This window comes from Castor canadensis, chromosome 5 (genome assembly GCF_047511655.1).
Source record: "Castor canadensis chromosome 5, mCasCan1.hap1v2, whole genome shotgun sequence".
Lineage (NCBI taxonomy): Eukaryota > Metazoa > Chordata > Mammalia > Rodentia > Castoridae > Castor > Castor canadensis.
The window spans coordinates 68,447,740-68,467,609 of record NC_133390.1 but is presented as its reverse complement, the minus strand read 5'-3'; the positions used below and the strand labels follow the sequence as shown (position 1 = coordinate 68,467,609).

The window sequence follows — 19,870 nt, the reverse complement described above, 5'->3', positions numbered from 1 at the left end:
TGTGTGTGTGTGTGTGTGTGTGTGTGTGTAGTTTTGTTCCCCTTTATGCATCCCCTTTGATGATACAACTACAGAACAAAATCTGAGGCACCATCTCCAAGATTGGAGACTGAGATGGACACCCAAATTATTAAGACTGAAACTTCATTGCATTTGAACTTGGAGGTTTTTTGGGGTTTTTTTAATTTTCTATTTTTCATTTTATTTTCATATATAGATATTTCTTTCATTTACTTATTTTTTATTTTTATTCTTATCTTTATTTTTTTTTTATTTTCAATCCTCTCTCTGTCTCTCTAATACCTGTACAGCTTACTTTCGATTAGTACACTAACACTCCCTGTTTATACCTTTGAAACTTTCTTGTCTGATTCCTTGTTCTGTTTTCTCCTTCTTGTCTGTTTATTTGATTTTCCCTTTTCTTTAACTTCTTGCTTTCCCTCCCCACTCACCCTTCCATTCTAAATATTATCATTGTTATTATTACAAGCTAGAAAATACTTAATTGCACACAGTACAGGGACAGTAACAACACCAAAGACAATGATGGGAAGACAGAAAAAACAGGGAAACCAGTTTCCCCACAGCAAAAAATTAGTACAGGAACCAGAGGGGAATGAAGAAAATACATACTCAGATCCAGACTCCAACAAAATGAAGATAAACTATGCCAAAGGACCCAGTGAAGCCCACAAGAATAATTTAAAAGAACACATACTACAGGTACTCAATGAAAATTTTATAGAGATGATACTGGATAGGGTCAACCAAAATGTACAGGAGACACTCAAGAAATTCCAAGACAACAAAAATAGAGAATTTGAAAAAGCAAAAGAAGAAATAAAGGAAACCATAGAAGCACTGTATAAACACCAAAGTGAAACAGAGAACATGATGAATAAACAGATAAATGAACTCAGGACAAAAATAGACAACATTAAAGAGGAAACCAGCCAGGATATGGAAAACCTCAGAAAAAAAGAACGAAACAGAACTGCAAAACAAAACGGAAGGTCAATCCAGCAGAACAGAACAAACAGAAGACAGAATCTCAGAACTTGAAGATGAAATGGTAATTAAAGGAAAAACCAAAGAACTATTAATTAAACAACTCAAGACCTGTGAAAAGAAAATCACCGACTCCATCAAAAGACCAAACTTGAGAATCATGGGCATCGAAGAAGGAGAAGAGGTGCAAGCGAAGGGAATGCGTAATATATTCAACAAAATAATAATGGAAAATTTCCCAAATCTAGAGAAAGATATTCCCATACAGATGCACAAGGCCTCCAGGACACCAAACAGACCAGATCAAAATAGAACTACTCCATGACATATCATCATTAAAACAACAAGTTCAGAAACTAGGGACAGAATATTAAAGGCTGTAAGAGAGAAAAAACAAGTAACATACAAAGGTAAACCCATCAAAATCACAGCAGACTTCTCAACAGAAACATTAAAAGCAAGAAGAGCATGGGGTGAGATCTTCCGGGCACTGAATGAAAATAACTTCAATCCCAGGATACTCTACCTAGCAAAACTATCATTCAAAATGATGGTGCAATAAAAGTCTTCCATGATAAGCAGAAACTAAAACAATATGTGACCACAAAGCCACCATTACAAAAGATTCTTCAAGGGATTCTGCACACAGAAAGTGAAACCCAACTTAACCATGAAAAGATAGGCAGCACCAAACCACAGGAAAAGAAAAGGCAAGACAGTAGAGAGTAACCTCAACTTAGGTACACACAATCAAACCTTCAAACAACTAAGACAACTAAATGACAGGAATCACCACATACATATCAGTACTAACACTTAATGTTAATGGACTTAATTCACCATCAAAAGGCACCGCTTGATGAAATGGATTAAAAGGGAAGATCCAACAATTTGTTGCTTACAAGAGACCCATCTCACCGACAGAAATAAGCATAAGCTTAGGTTGAAAGGCTGGAAGAAGATTTACCAAGCTAATGGCCCCCGAAAACAGGCAGGAGTAGCAATACTTATCTCTGACAAAGTAGACTTCAAACCTACATTGATCAAATGAGATAAAGAAGGACATTCCACACTAATAAAAGGGGAAAAAGACCAAAAGGAAATAATAATCATCAACCTGTATGCACCCAAAGTCAACACACCCAATTTCATCAAACATACCCTGAAAGACCTAAAAGCATATATAAACACCAACACAGTGGTTGTGGGAGACTTTAACACCCCATTATCATCAATAGATAGGTCATCCAAATAAAAAATCAATAAAGAAATCCAAGATCTAAAATATACAATAGATCAAATGGACCTAGTTGATGTCTACAGAACATTTCATCCAACCTCTACACAATATACATTCTTCTCAGCAGCCCATGGAACCTTCTCCAAAATAGATCATATCCTAGGGCACAAAGCAAGTCTCAGCAAATATAAGAAAACAGAAATTATACCGTGCATACTATCTGATCACAATGCAGTAAAAGTAGAACTCAACAACAAAAGTAAAGACAAAAAACATGCAAACAGCTGGAAAATAAATAACTCATTACTTAATGAACAATGGATCATCGATGAAATAAAAGAGGAAATTAAAAAGTTCCTGGAAGTCAATGAAAATTAAAACACAACCTACCAGAACCTATGGGACACAGTTAAGGCAGTCCTGAGAGGAAAGTTTATAGCCATGAGTGCATATATTAAAAAGACTGAAAGATCCCAAATCAATGACCTAATGATACACCTCAAACTCCTATAAAAACAAGAACAAGCAAATCCCAAAACAAATCGGAGAGAAATAATAAAAAATAAGAGCTGAAATCAACGAAATAGAAACCAAAAAAACCATACAAAGAATTAATGAAACAAAAAGTTGGTTCTTTGAAAAAATAAACAAGATCGACAGACCCCTGGCAAACCTGACTAAAATGAAGAAAGAAAAAACCCAAATTAGTAGAATCAGGAATGCAAAAGGGGAGATAACACAAACACCATGGAAGTCCAGGAAATCATCAGAGACTACTTCGAGAACCTATATTCAAATAAATTTGAAAATCTTAAAGAAATGGACAGATTTCTAGATACATATGACCATCCAAAACTGAACCAAGAGGAAATTAATCACCTGAATAGATCTATAACACAAAATGAAATTGAAGCAGCAATCAAGAGTCTCCCCAAAAAGAAAAGTCCAGGACCTGTGGATTCTCTGCTGAATTATATCAGACCTTTAAAGAAGAACTGATACCAACCCTCCTTAAACTGTTCCATGAAATAGAAAGGGAAGGAAAACTGCCAAACACATTTTATGAAGCCAGTATTACACTTATCCCAAAACCAGGCAAAGACACCTCCAAAAAGGAGAACTATAGGCCAATCTCCTTAATGAACATTGACGCAAAAATCCTCAACAAACTAATGGCAAACCGAGTTCAACAACACATCAAAAAGATTATTCACCACGACCAAGTAGGCTTCATCCCAGGGATGCAGGGGTGGTTCAACATATGAAAATCAATAAATGTAATAAACCACATTAACAGAAGCAAAGACAAAAACCACTTGATCATCTCAATAGATGCAGAAAAAGCCTTTGATAAGATCCAACATCATTTCATGATAAAAGCTCTAAGAAAACTGGGAATAGAAGGAAAGTACCTCAACATTATAAAAGCTATATATGACAAACCTACAGCCAGCATTATACTTAACGGAGAAAAACTGAAACCATTCCCTCTAAAATCAGGAACCAGACAAAGATGCCCACTATCTCCACTCCTATTCAACATAGTACTGGAATTCCTAGCCAGAGCAATTAGGCAAGAAGAAGGAATAAAAGGAATACAACTAGGTAAAGAAACTGTCAAAATATCCCTATTTGCAGATGACATGATCCTATACCTTAAAGACCCAAAAAACTCTACTCAGAAGCTTCTAGACATCATCAATAGCTATAGCAAGGTAGCAGGATATAAAATCAACATAGAAAAATCATTAGCATTTCTATACACTAACAATGAGCAAACGGAAAAAGAATGTATGAAAACAATTCCATTTACAATAGCCTCGAAAAAAAATCAAATACCTAGATGTAAACCTAACAAAAGATGTGAAAGACCTCTACAAGGAAAACTATACACTTCTGAAGAAAGAGATTGAGGAAGACTGTAGAAAGTGGAGAGATCTCCCATGCTCATGGATTGGTAGAATCAACATAGTAAAAATGTCTATACTCCCAAAAGTAATCTAAATGTTTAATACAATTCCCATCAAAATTCCAATGACATTCATTAAAGAGATTGAAAAATCTACTGTGAAATTTATATGGAAACACAAGAGGCCACGAATAGCCAAGGCAATACTCAGTCAAGAGAACAATGCTGGAGGTATCACAATACCCGACTTCAAACTATATTACAAAGCAATAACAATAAAAACAGCATGGTACTGGCACAAAAACAGACATGAAGACCAGTGGAACAGAATAGAGGACCTAGATATGAAGCCACACAACTATAACCAACTTGTCTTTGACAAAGGAGCTAAAAATATATGATGGAGAAATAGCAGCCTCTTCAACAAAAACTGCTGGGAAAACTGGTTAGCAGTCTGCAAAAAGCTGAAACTAGATCCATGTATATCACCCTATACCAAGATTAACTCAAAATGGATCAAGGATCTTAATATCAGATCCCAAACTCTAAAGTTGATACAGGAAAGAGTAGGAAATACTCTGGAGTTAGTAGGTATAGGTAAGAACTTTCTCAACGAAACCCCAGCAGCACAGCAACTAAGAGATAGCATAGATAAATGGGACCTCATAAAACTAAAAAGCTTCTGTTCATCAAAAGAAATGGTCTCTAAACTGAAGAGAACACCCACAGAGTGGGAGAAAATATTTGCCAGCTACACATCAGACAAAGGACTGATAACCAGAATATACAGGGAACTTAAAAAAACTAAATTCTCCCAAAACTAATGAACCAATAAAGAAATGGGCAAGTGAACTAAACAGAACTTTCTCAAAAGAAGAAATTCAAATGGCCACAAAACACATGAAAAAATGCTCACCATCTCTAGCAAGAAAGGAAATGCAAATTAAAACAACACTAAGATTCCACCTCACCCCTGTTAGAATAGCCATCATAAGCAACACCACCAACAACAGGTGTTGGCGAGGATGCGGGGAAAAAGGAACCCTCTTACACTGTTGGTGGGAATGTAAACTAGTACAACCATTCTGGAAAAAAATTTGGAGTCTACTTAAAAAGCTAAGCATTGATCTACCATTTGATCCAGCAATACCACTCTTGGGGATGTACCCAAAAGACTGTGACACAGGTTACTCCAGAGGCACCTGCACACCCATGTTTATTGCGGCACTATTCACAATAGCCAAGTTATGGAAACAGCCAAGATGCCCCACCACTGACGAATGGATTAAGAAAATGTGGTATCTATACACAATGGAATTTTATGCAGCCATGAAGAAGAACGAAATGTTATCATTTGCTGGTAAATGGATGGAATTGGAGAACATCATTCTGAGTGAGGTTAGCCTGGCCCAAAAGACCAAAAATCTTATGTTCTCCCTCATATGTGGACATTAGATCGAGGGCAAACACAACAATGGGATTGGACTTTGAGCACATGATAAAAGCTTTAGCACACAAGGGAGGTGTGAGGATTGGTAAGACACCTAAAAAATTAGCTAGCATTTGTTGCCCTTAACACAGAGAAACTAAAGCAGATACCTTAAAAGCAACTGAGGCCAATGGGAAAAGGGGACCAGGAACTAGAGAAAAGGTGAGATCAAAAAGAATTAACCTAGAAGGTAACACACACGCACAGGAAATTAATGTGAGTCAACTCCCTGTATAGCTATCCTTACCTCAACCAGCAAAAACCCTTGTTCCTTCCTATTATTGCTTATACTCTCTCTTCAACAAAATTAGAAATACAGGCAAAATAGTTTTTGCTGGATATTGAGGGGGTGGGGGGGAGAGGGAGGGGGCGGAGTGGGTGGTAAGGAAGGGGGTGGGGGCAGGGTGGAGAAATGACCCAAGCCTTGTATGCACATATGAATAATAAAAAAAGTAAATAAATTATAAAGTGCTGGAAAAAAAAGATATTACATCAGACTAAAAGGCAGTAAGTAAATTTGAACACATAAATAATAAACAAATGAACAAAAATATATGAAAAATGGTAAACCTTAATAATAAATGAAATGCAGACTTAAAATATTTTTCATCAATCAGATTTTAAAATATATGTCACTGTTCTAAGTCCTTTATAAGTAATAGCTCATTAACCAATACTGAAGCAGTTATTTATATGTCTATTGTGAAGATAAGGAAACTGAGGCACAATTTAAATACTTCCCAGGTCACTTCACCAGTAAGTGACAGAGCAAGGATACAAAGGCAAGGAGTCTGTTGTTCTGTTTTCTCCTTCTTGTCTGTTTATTTGCTTTTCCCTTTCCTTTAACTTCTTGCTTTCCATCTCCACTCACCCTTCCATTCTAAATATTACCATTGTTATTATTACAAGCTAGAAAATACTTAATTGCACACAGTACAGGGACAGTAACAACACCAAAGACAATGATGGGAAGACAGAAAAAACAGGGAAACCAGTTTCCTCACAGCAAAAAATTAGTACAGGAACCAGAGGGGAATGAAGAGAACAGAAACTCAGATCCAGACTCCAACAAAATGAAGATAAACTATGCCAAAGGACCCAATGAAGCCCACAAGAATAATTTAAAAGAAGACATACTACAGGTACTCAATGAGAATTTTATAGAGATGATACTGGATAGGGTCAACCAAAACGTACAGGAGACACTCAAGAAATTCCAAGACAACAAAAATAGAGAATTTGAAAAAGCAAAGGCAAGGAGTCTGACTTCAGAGGCTGTGCTGTTAACCATTTCGTTCTGCTGCATCATTGAAAGTGACAGCACCTTGTGTTAGAGAAGGCCTCTCATTCATCATCTGGAAATACAAAATTATTATAAAATCTTTATACCCTGAGAAAATATTTGTGTATTTATTGACCCAGAAATTCTACTCCTAGAAATTTATCCTATGCAAAAAATTAGGGACAAACAAAAATTCACCTGCAGGAATGTCCATTACATTGATCATAGCAGTAGGGCTGGAGGTATGGCTCAAGTGGTAGAGTATTTGCCTAGCAATCATAAGGCCCTGAGTTCAAACCCCAGTACTGCCAGCCCCTCTGCGAAAAAAAATTTTAAAAACAAAAAATTGAAAGATGAAATATTCATCTATGAGGAGGAATTGTGATAGATACACATAATAGAATACTATGGGCAACCACTGAATATGTTGCAGAAAAGTTGTTACATTGAAAGATTTACATGACAAGTCATTGGACCCCAAATTAAGAGTGCATCTCACTCCATTGAAAAAAAAGACATATAAGCATAGTGGTGGGGAGACACTTTAGAAAGACATATACCAAAATACTATCCCTGTGTGATGGAATTGGGAGTGATTTTTATTTAATACTTTTACAAAACTAACTTCTAATTTTCTTATAATAGCCTTGTATATTTGCATATTAGGGAAAAAAACACACTAAAGCTATTGAAAAAAAAATGGAAAGATTCCTTACATTTTTTCTCACTAGTAACGTGAGAATAAGTAACAGAGTTCTTTGAGATCTGGAAAACTATTTAAGAATAATGCCATTAGTATTCATATGTATAATCCTAGCACTTGGAGACTGATCCAGGAGGGTCATGAGTTTGAGGCTACACAGTGAGACCCTGTCTCAAAATATACCCATGTATATGTATCATACATGTACACATTTAACATACATATATACACATACATGAATCTAGTGAGAGAGAAACAAAATTGTATTTGTCTGAGGGGACTACTGGAGGTGGTAGAGGGTAAGAAAATGTTAGAGAATGAGCAATATTGAAACCACCCATCTATATGAATATAATTTAATGTACTATACTGTAAGCTGTTGAATATTAGGGGAGCATGGTGATAGAGGAAATAGCAGGGAGGGGTTAATTTGATTAAAGCACGATATGTGTGTATGTATATATATATATACATATGTATATGTATATATATATGAGGCCTGAAATACCAAGGTGAACCCCCCCCCAGGTCATCAAATATACACTTTTTTAAAAATGAAGGGTAGGAGAGAAAAATAGGTCTTTTCCAGGGGTGAATACCAGTGGGAGGTGGTGGGCATAGGAAAGGGGGAATGAGAGTGAATATAGTGGATTATTTTGTACCCATATATGAAAATAGAAAAATGGAATCTGTTGAAATTGTTTGAAGAAGGAGGGAAGGGAAGGAAGGAAAATGAAGGAGCGGGCAACTCTAACAGATATAATGTAAACATCACAATGTGTGCTCTTGTACAACTATTATAGGCTAATAAATTTTTTTAAAAAGAAAAGGAGACTTCTTTTTTATTCAGGGATGTAGCTCAGTGTAGAGTGTTTGCCTCACATGTACATCCTCAGCACCGCAAAAAACAAAAAAAAAATCAGGAATAATGACCATTAAGAGGGGTGGAGGAGGCAGGAGTGGTAGCTATAAATCCAAGCTGGTTTGCAGAAACTTGTGGATCTTCACTCAGCATTCTGCCATTACACACACATACATACCTTGTGTCTACCGCCTCCTTTGCATCACTGTGTCTCACTTCTTATTTCTGCCTCAAAGCTTCTTTTTTTTGATATTTTTATTATAAGCATATTATAATTGTATGGGGTACATTGTGACATCTACGTTAGTGCTTACAATATAGCTTAATTAGATTCACCCCCTCCATCTTTCTCCTTTCCCCTCCCTTCCCCTTCTTAGTCAACAGGTCTCATTCCATTTTCATACATGAGTACATATTCCACCATATTCACTCTCCTTCACCCTTTCCTTATAGCCTCCTCCTCCCAATGATACTCATCCCCAGACACAGGAACTGTTTTACCTTCCTGTCCTTTTAAAAAAGACATTTTTGTTAGTTTATGGTAGTTATATAGGGAGTTTCATTGTGATATTTCCATAAATGCATGTCTTATGCCCTAAATTGATTCATCCCTTCCGTTATTTTCCTTTCTACCCCAGTTCCCTTATGGCAAATGTTCCATAGCTATACCAGTATAGAAAGTATATCAACCGTATTCACCCTCTTTACTTTCATTTACCCTCCCCCTCCCAGTAGTATCCTCTGATTAACATGACCTGCTTTATGTTTCCCTCCTTGCTTCAAAGCTTATGTTCATTTATAAGGTAGGCTCTTTATGTTTCAGGGCTCAAATCTGAGATAGCAAAAAGTGGGATATTGTCTCTAAAAAGCTTTAGGAGCCTTCCACATCGGTGCTGTTTGTAGAGGTCCAGTGGTCTTCAGCACGCCAGGACAGCCCCTCCAAAGGAAAGGGCAAGTTGTTCCACTTAACACCCTCTCCTAAAAAAGCATCACAGCTCCTTATGGGTCTCTGTGGACCCACATGCCCTATATGGGAAAACTGTTCTGATACATTTGTGGGGTGATTCATAAAGCTGCTGATTTTTTTTGTTTGTTTTTATGGTACTGGGGTTCACTCAGGGCCTCACACTTGGAAAGCAGGCACTCCACCACTTGTGCCATACCCCTAATCCCAAACTGCTGGTTTTGAATGGAGCCCAAGACCACAAGGCAACCAGCTTCCACTTGGGTCATATAACACAACTGAGCCAATACTCTAGGTATCTGTGGTAGGTAAGGATGTTCCTTGGGGCCTCATGCAGGACCATGGCAATGCATAGTTGCAGTACAGACTCCTAAGGTTCTGAATCAAGGCCATACGTTCTGCAGCAGAGAGCAATTTCACCATTCCAAAAGAGCTGGGTGTCTAACGTGAGACCAAGTGTTCAGCCAGAGCTACCCATGATGATATGCACTATGCCAGGACTGAGTCACATGGGCAGGCTGACCTAGGAGCTCTAGGGCACAAGTAGATACAGCTAAACCTACTAAAGGCCAAGTATCAGCATGGAGAAATCTTAAAGGGTTGTGGCACAGAGCTGACTACGTGGTAAGTGCAATGAACCAATGACCAAAGATACAGGGCTTTGCCCCATAAATTAGACTTGAGTCTGAGAACTAAAAGGAAGTGGGATTGGGACCTTTTGCCACCCCAGTGACTACCTGGTGGAATGTGTGCTTTCCCTCTCTGAAAATTTAGGATATGATAAGAAGTTCTGACTCACTGTGGGACATGAAGAAAATTCTTTCACTACGCAAACACAATAATCCAAAACTGTGACCATCTTTATTCATTTGGGGCTTCTTGTACTTGGGAAACAGCAGACCAAAAATTTTGGCATTGGCAGCAATGATGCAGAGCTGAGGATTTATTGGAGTATCTCAGTGCTTCCATGTCCCAATTACTACTGGACACAGGCCTGATGAGATTTGAGCAACTAAGGTTCTGATCTTGGTGACTCTTATCAGGCAAGCACATGCTAGCATGATGGCCAAGGAATATCTAGAAGGGATGGTTGAGGAAAATGTTGACTGTAATGGCCTCCAGGTCAGTTACAACAGGGTGGGCTATAGCTTGTTCCACTAACCCTCCTGTACTGAGTGCTTTCTAGATTTTACGTAGTCATCACCTTGGACATGTTACAGATTGAACTTAATGTGTGCACAAATTCAAGTAGTATGGAATGGATCAAGAAGTCATATACCTCTTGTGCCTTCCTCACATCCTTTTGGCCCATCTTTTTACTCCAATCACTGCTACCATTATCACTTGCTTGCAGGTGTGAGCTGACAATACTTCACCTCAGATACTTGGCACATTACTCGCTTTCTGCCCTAAGCTCCTCCCTCCTCCATGTATGATGCCATTCTGAGCTATGTTCATACTGAAGTACACAGCAATTACATGGGGTAACTCTTGACCAATAGAGACAGGGTGAGTATTTGCTTTTTTTCATGTCTGGAGGGAAAACTATGTACATTCTATAGGACTCCTCACAAGGTCCCTCATGGGAGCCCATTCCTCTCAGAGGCAGTAAGTCAAGAGCAGACACTTGAGGGGCCTTCCCTGTTTCACTTTTCCGTCTTCCACTCCTTTTCTTTCAGATCCTAATATAAACTACCTGTACCCAAGCCTTTCTCTCAGGCTCTGCTTTTTGGGATAACAAAGGCTAATACCAGGATTAAAAGAGAATACTAGTCCATATTCTTTTAAAATTAAAACTAATATACTCATGTAAATATTAAAACTAATGTACCCTAGAGAACATGCTGTTCACCTACAAGTTTTTTGCATTTGTGGATAAAATTATCAACACACTCTTTCAAGACTGAACCACAAAGCTGTCAGTTTTACTGACACCTTTCATTTTTATCTTCATGAATTTATGAGGTAGTAGGCATTACTCTCTCCACATTAGAGAGGAAATGGAGCTTGAGATTCTAACTGCTAAATCTGAGCTAGTCTTTAGCCCAGATCTGACCTCCAAAGCCCATGCTCGTAGCCATTATACTTCTGTTCCTCAGCATGACCTTCACCCTCTGTTTTCTTACTCCACAGAGGCCTCCAAGCCAGACACATCCAACATGCCTTGCCCTTTCAGGTTCCAGTTTGACCTGACAGCCTTGTGAATTTCAGAGGCTAAATCATAAATACCATCGCCTTAAAACTTCTCAAACAGAACTGCTTCCTCATCAGTATTGGCATAATCTTCCTGAACCTGTTGTATTTTTCACATTGTTACTCTCCTACTGTGTTTACCAATGTGCCTATGGCCAGACAAGACCTTAAGTACTAAATAGTACCAGATGCATAATAAGCACTCAAATAATACTTGCTCAATAAAGTTAAGAGTGTGTGCACACTAAGTCTGTCTCACCAACTTATATCTTCAGCAAATAAGACAATACTTGGCTCAGTTAACATGCATTTGTTGAATGACTGATTTAATGAATAAACAATTTTTTTTTTCATTAAACTGTGAGCTCTTAGAAAAAAGGGACTCAACAATATCCAGCAAATGTTGACCATTATTCTGATGGTAGTGATTCCAAATACAGGCCACTTCTGCACCTCTGTTGTTAGGGTACTGGTAAGTTTTAACGCTGAATTAAAGTAATGAAAGTAAGAGAAACTTTTAGTGATTAATAGAAGATTTATTCAGGCAAGAACACAGTCATCCTTGCCAGACTTAATATGAGATAGAAAGTGTTCGGTCCAATTTTCCTTCCTGGATAAGTTTTTCCTTTCTCTCCTGTATAGACACAAAGAAAGTATATTAAAAACAATGCATTCTGGCATAACCCACAATATCAGTCTGAAAAATCATAATACAACATTTCAAACTTAACTATAATCCCATCATCTAAAGCCCGAGAAATATGAGGAAGTAGTTCATCTGAAGACAGTAAAATGCTTCTGTTCAAAAATATCTTACCCATATTTTAATAATTAGTAATAAATTACTGCACTAAATAGCAGACAGTTGGAAGCAAAATACAAACACCTTCTGAACAAGGGCAACCAATTTATCAGATAATCAAAGATGAGGGATCTGATAGAAGAGTGGATTGGCCAGTTTTAAGACAAAGGTAGATGAGTAAGCTCTAGTCTAGAGGGCAGCATAAGACCTGGGGGGTGTGACTGGAGGTCTAGAACCAAAAGTGGAGTAGTCTCATCAGAGAGAAGCTTGGCTTTCTCTGTAACCATACTCCCAAGCCTCTGGCAGCAGTGACTCCCAGGTTGCTTTTGCTTCTCTGCCACTTATATTAGTATGTTTTAACATTAATTCACAAAATGTGACAAACATAACTAGAATTCATCCAAAGAGGAACGCTAAATGGTTTATGTATTCTGCAAACACCTGACCCAATAACTATCTCTTTTCAATACAAATGAACAAAACTAAAAATTTTGAAAATATTTTATCTTAAGGTTAATCATAATAGAAAAATGTAGCTTCTTTTTTTGTTTCTTTTTGCAGTTCTGGGGCTTGAACTCAGGGCCTCCCACTTGCCAGGAAGCGTGTTCTACCACTTGAGCCACTCAGCCAGCCCAAAAGTTTAGTTTCTATACCATCTTTTGAGATAAAAAGTAACCTTATTCTTTTGCTTAGAAATCACAATATAATTTCCTTATATTATCTTAAAAAACACATCTGGAAAACTCTTCCATGAACTAAGCTCTAGTCTTAGATTTTTAAGCTGATTGTTTTATTACTTTAAATGTAGAGCAGCCATTAAATTAAATGTGAAAGACCCAAAGGCTACCAGGATTTTATATTTCTATACAAATTGAAACAATACAGTAAAACCAAACATATAACTGAGAACTTTCTGTATTAACTCTGGCAAGAAATAAAGACAAAAGAAGAGAAAAAGGGAAGGAAGAGTTTAGGGTTAAGGTGGGAGGGGCACTGGTGGCCATCACCAAAAGAAAGACCTGCAGCTGGCACCTAAGGGGGATCTATCACACCAATGCTAAACATCAGGTCCTAATACTTACCCTATCAGTTTTGAAAACATAATACAAAAAGACAAGGGGTCCAATTCCAAACAAAACCCCCAGGAGTGAGTTCTTGGGAGTGGGTCTGAAATTCGGATAGATGTTTGCTGATCTTGCATAGGTCCAACGAATCAAGGCAGGATCTTCCTAAAATTAAAGAAAACAAAAAGCTGCAGAACTTAAGAAGGCATATATTAAGAAACAAATTCATCGGAACTTTTATGAAGGAGCCAGGAGATGCCTTTTGTTCTCTACAACTGAATATTTCTAGTTTCAGGGAAAATCTCTCCTTTTTAGTATTCTTAACAATAATTCTGATAATCCTGTTCAAATCCTTCAGAATTTTAAAGATTCTTTTGTCACCCCTTAGCTTTTTATTTAGAGCTTAAGAACTCTAATCTTTTTTTTAATTTTCCAAGTTGTTTTAACAACTTAATTCACATCATTTTAATTTTTTTTTTTTGGTGGTACTGGGATTTGAACTCAGGGCCTCATGCATGCTAGGCAGGCACTCTACCACTTGAGCCACTCCACCAGCCCAATTCACATCATTTTAAAGATGGTTTCTAGTTGCCTCATTTTCTATGCAAAATACAGTTATCATTTGTCCTTTGCAGTTTTGTTCCAGTTAAGTGGTATCTCATTATGATTTTTATTCACATTTTCCTGGTAACTTCATGCACCTTTTATTGGTCATTTAAATGTCCCCTTTAGTCATGCACCTTCAACATTATTTCCTGTTTCCATTTAAAAATCCTAATCTTTTAAAGGTCAGAAAAGCCACATTTTCTCCTTTATCATTTTTATCTATTCCTCTCTAGATGCCTTTTACTTTCCTTATCGTTCTTGAACTGTTACCATCAGAACCACACAGTAAACCCAATGAAGACAAACATATTTTATATTCTCTACTAAGCTTGTATTTATTTCTAGGACCCTTTTTAATGCTATCCCAGCATTGGTTGATGCAGGCTACAAGTAAGCTGCAGATGTGCTAACTCTGAACTGTAAGTTTTTGTTTTGGTGCTGGGCATTAAACCCATAGCCTTGTTTATGCATGCAAGGCATGCCCTCTACCATTGAGCTCTTCCCCTACCCCTGAACTGTAAATTTTAAAAGCTGACTTGGCCAGTATTTTAAAAGCAAAATTAACACATTTCACACTATTAAAAGTTTTGTAGAAAGGTCAAAGTTGTTAAAAACAATCAGCTTATCTTGGTTAAGAAAAAAAATTTGCCAATATGCTAGAATAACTTTCTAAGAAAGCAAAAGTGTATACCAAACACACAATTAAATTTAGTTAACTAAATCCCCAAATGACTTTATAAAATTCTCCAAATAACTGATAAATTAAATAATAAGCAAATAAGGTCCACTTTACACTTTAATATACAGCATGAACATTCAACATCCTAACCAACATCAAAAAGTCATGACCTGGTAGGATTAAAATAATTTAACTAGGCCTTCAATAGTTACATTTCAAACCAAAAAATTATAACCATTTTACCTTCATTCAGTCAAGGGTGTGAGCATTCACTACCAGACTCAAAAGTACTGGAATACTTCTGCAGCTCTAGAAACTATTATCACACCACATACACCATATAACCTCTCTAAACCTTAATATCTGCCAGATATGTCTTCTAGAAACAGACATTTCATTTAATTAAAATGCCAACAGCCCTATGACTATGGTTCATTAAATGTAGTACTGTTAAGAGAAATTAAGAGATGTTCCAACGGACTACCCTAAAAAAGTTTTCCTTCTATGATACCACTCAATGTCCAACCAACTAACAAAAGCATTTGACATGGAGAATAGTCCTTGAAATAGTTTCTTTGTTTGACCTTCTGATCCTACAATTGCTTGGTTTTTCTAATTCTCTGGCCATTCTCTCTTTATCTCTTTTGCCTTTTTCCTATCTCTTCCATTTCTTAATATTGGAGCCTAGACCTTGCTGGTCTTTACTATGTACATTCACTCCATTCATGATGTCATCAAGTCACATGACTTCAAATATCTATCTATGAGATGATAGACAACCTCTATCCCTAGAGGTATAATTCTTCCCTATCTTAGGAAAAAGCAACTTCATTCTTCCAATTGCTTAGGTCAACAACTCTGAAGTCACCATTGATTTTTCTTTCTCTTATACACCATATGCATCTGCCAGAAACCTGGATGGCTCTACTTTTAAGAGTCCAGAACTGACCCCTTCACACCAACTCCACTGTCACCACCCACAGTAGCAAACTATCAAGGATTCAATTGCTTGTAAAAGCCTCTAACTCATTTCTCTTCTTCCCTTGCTCCCCCACGTTTAATTCTCAAGTAACAACTAAAGAGGTCTTGCTAACATTAATACAGATTATGTGACTCCCTTCCCAGGAAAAGTCTTACAATGACCTACAAGGCCTGTTGTAATCAGTCCCCTTTCCGACTTCATTTTTTCCACTCTGCTCTCACCTTCTCTACCTTAGCCACATTGATCTCTTCTGTTTGCTTTGTTGGGTTTTTTGTTACTGTTGTTTAAAAGCTGTTTTATACCTTTCGGTTCACATATATACATATATAATAGATGTGTCTTTCTGCACCTTCTTCCAAGTAACAAAGTTCTGGTTGAAGACAGTACAGACAACTAAGTAAAAGATGCTGGGGGTTATACAGACCAGGTCTCAAATACATCTCTATGACTTGCTAGTGGATACATCTGCATAAGCTATCTGTTCTTCCCATGTTATCTTCTTATCTACAAAATGAGAATAATAGGACATAGTTCTTTAAGTAGTTGTGACATTTGAATAAAAAAAATACTCGCACCACGCATGGTGGTACATGACTGTAATCCCGGCACTCAGGAAGTGGAGGCAGCTAGTGCACAGGACCAAGAGGTGGACACCAGCTTGGGCTACCCAGAGACCCTGTTTAAAAAAAAAAAAGGTTAGCACAATGTCTGGCACATTGTAACTTTCCTTAAATCCTTACAACTTTCCAAAATCCTTAGGAATACCAATGCACTGTTGGGAAGTCTTTTTTTAAATCTTATGTGAAGTATGTACACAGCCAGTGCACAGAAAACTAACTAACAAGTACACTTTTTAAATAATAACTAACAATTCACTGGGCATATATTTTCTGCAGGGGACACCTAGACTATCACATTTAATTTTACATTTCTATAAAGAATGTACATAATTTTCATGTAAAAATTAATCAACTTTATTTGGAAATAAGTTGTCCAAGGTCATAGTTTGCTAGTATATAATGCCTTTTGATCCTCAAAGTTCAAAGCTTCAGTAAGCTGCGGGGTCTTTAATTAAAAACAAAAAAAGGACTGAAGAATTACAATATTCCCATTGGGAGAGAGTAGTATCCCTGCCAATTGTGAACTTAAAGTTATAAACAGCTTTTATAAAGGTATAAATAATTTGGGGGGGTGGGAGTGGGGCCCTTAAAGGCAGACCCTATGATAAAACTAGTCACGCGTGTCATTTAATCCACACAACAGCCTCCTAAGACAGGAAGTACCATACGATAACCATTTTTCAGAAGGAAAACCGAGGCTAAGCAGAGTTAAGCAACTTTCTCAAGATCACCCAGGTGGGAGGTGGTCAAGCCAGGGCTCAAAAGCCAGGCAGGTCTGAACCCCGAAACTCTTCTAAGGCAAACACACTCTCACTGGCCAAGGTCAAAGGGCTAACGAGTGGCCCGAAACCGCGCCGCCCCCGCGCGGCCCCCTCGATGGCTCTGGGGTGACCTTCCGATGGGGCCGCCCAGACCCCGGCCCCAGAGCCCCGCCCCGCAGCCCACTCACGATGTGCCCTCGGCGGTTGGGGTTGTTGTACTGAAGGAGATACTCGCGTTTCAGTCGGGCTCTTATGGCCAGCCGCTCGGCTTGCGCCTTCCGGGTCTCCGGAGATACGTCGTACTGAGCTGGGTCGAGGGTACTGGGCAGAGTTGCCAGGTCCGCCGGCTTATACTTTCGGAACGACATCTTGGCTCCCGGCGCGCAACTGAGCCTGCGCGGCTCTGAGGCCCGCCCTCATGAGAATGACCTTCCACCTCAGGAAGTGCACCTGCGCGTTAGCGAGGAGAGGTGGAGCGTAATAAACCCCGCCCCTTCCCAGCCTCTGCACAAGGCGCCTAACCAACCTTCTTTCTGCGCATGCGCAGTGTGTTGTCCTAGCCTCCTCTTCCCCTGCCCCGCCCACTCACCTGTCTTTTGGCTGCTGCCACCTAGCAGAGCTGGTTTTGTGAGGTTAATCTATGTGAGACTGTCTGAGACCGGGCAACAGGACTGGCTGTGGCTTCCGAAGTCCTCGTTTTCAGGGTGGGTCTATCCAAACTTAAATGGCCCCTATTCTGTACACCTGGTAAAATTGTGAGGCTTAAATAAACGAATAAGTAGGTGTCAAAGTGCTTTGCAGAGCATAATTTCCTACCCGCCAGAAAAGAGAGTAAGTTTTCCTGTCTGTTACCATGTTAGGCCCATGCAACATAAGTATAAGCTTGTTTTTCATGGGCATGAAATAATGTTTAATAGAAGATGATGTTGTCTGTCATAGGTCAAAAAAATAGCCTTGAATAAAACTCATTGAAGAAACAGTATCTTCGTTAAAATGTTAAAGCTTCTTGCCTATAATCCTTAGCACTCTACAGGTGCTAAAAATGAAAAACATCCTTACAGATATGAAAGTATACAGTGGGGCACTGTATCTTACTAAGAAGGTGATTTAGGAAGAAAACTAAGGCAACACAAAATGTAATTTTCTGCATCCCTGCCGTCCTTCTCCTTCCCCCTCACCACCACCAAGGGGAAAAGCAACTTCAAGATACACAGCAGGGTCTTTGGGTACCAAAAAATACTCCTTCAGGAAAGAAAGGTAGACAATTTCCATAACTCAGGCAAGGAAAGCTGTATCAAAAGAGAGCTTCGGCTTGGCTGAACCACCTGGGATCATGCAGATATGTGGGGAAATGGTTGCCAGGCAGAGAAGGGACCTGGAAAGTATTGACACTAGAGTGATGAGGAGCACCACTGCTGTCAAATCTATTAAGCATTTTAATACTGTTTTAAAATATTTATTAATCACTCACTGCATGAAGCATTCTATACATTAGTCAGTCTTAGTCAATCTTCTAGTGGGGAAAATACAGAAGAAATAAAAGCTGGAGTTTTTGTCTTCCAGTTGCTGACAATCAGGCAATACAGAAAGAATTGGCAGAGCAGGATAATATTTGTAAAGTACTTCAATGTCCAATTGAGTAGAAAGCAAAATGGACTCATGAGGATGCAGCCTAAAGGAATGTTAAAAAAAAAAAAAGAAAGAAAGAAATTTCAGACAAATCACTTGTTCAATTTTTAAAAAAGCACAAAAAGAAAAGGAAGTTCTGGTTTGCTCAGAGGTGCTTTGGAATTACTAAGAAAATAAAACAATTTGAAAAGCAGAAGAAGGATGTAAAATTCTAAAGACTACATAGATAAAATTTTGGATATGATATAAGAAGAGAAAGGTAAAAACAATAAAAAGAATAATGAAAGGAGTATAGCAAGTACAAGCCAACTGACAAGGTTAAAAAAGATTGGGGAGATCTGGAGATGTGGCTCAGGTGGTAGAGTGCCTGCTTTGCAAGTGCAAAGCCTTGAGTTCAAACCCCAGTCCCACCAAAAATAAAGAAAACAAACAAAAAGATTGGGAAGGGGTAGACCTTTTATCAAAGCAAAGTCTTTGGATGAGTGAGTGAAGATGACTGTTCCTACACTTTCCTGGTTATCAGAAGGATCATTTAGGATAAATGTTAAAAATGGGGAATTTTTAAACTCCCGTTTTCTGTTTGGCTTGGAGAATCTACAGGACCCTAGAGCCTGAATTTTTTTGTCCAATTTCATGGGGGATTCTTAAAATATTGTATTCCTAGGACGAATAGTAGTGAATGCAATAGGTCTTCCTTTTCCCAAGCAAGTTGGTAATAGAAAAGGTCCTCTTAGTATGAATCTATCTAAAATGAAGACATGGATTCCTGAAAGAAAAATATCTGATTGGAGCTTTATCTTGAAAAGAAGTCAACCAAAAATTACTAAAGTGAATTTTAACACATTTTAGATTATTAATTGCAACAATGTGCTAATTCTGATCAATCAAGTGTTAATTTGGAACTCATAAACCTTCATCTGTATTTTATCCTTTTTTGAATTTTCAAGACAGGGTCTTCCAATGTAGCCCAGGCTGACCTTGAACTCATGAATCTCTTGACTCAAACTCCCAAGTACTGAGGTTAAGAGCATCTGCCACCTTGCCAGGCCTGCATTCGATTTTTACAGCAGGGTCATA

The 19,870-nt window shown here is 38.1% G+C and overlaps 1 protein-coding gene across 1 annotated transcript; it reads right to left on the bottom strand.

Moving 5' to 3' along the window:
* Positions 1–12,165: 12,165 nt before the first annotated feature.
* Ndufb4 (NADH:ubiquinone oxidoreductase subunit B4) lies at positions 12,166–17,594 on the bottom strand. Its single transcript, XM_020164084.2, has 3 exons — positions 17,353–17,594; positions 13,535–13,681; positions 12,166–12,284 (listed from the first exon to the last, which is right to left on the bottom strand). The coding sequence occupies exons 1-3, from the start codon at positions 17,530–17,532 to the stop codon at positions 12,222–12,224; spliced, it is 390 nt and encodes a 129-aa protein (XP_020019673.1). The 5' UTR covers positions 17,533–17,594; the 3' UTR covers positions 12,166–12,221.
* Between the last annotated feature and the right edge of the window lie 2,276 nt (positions 17,595–19,870).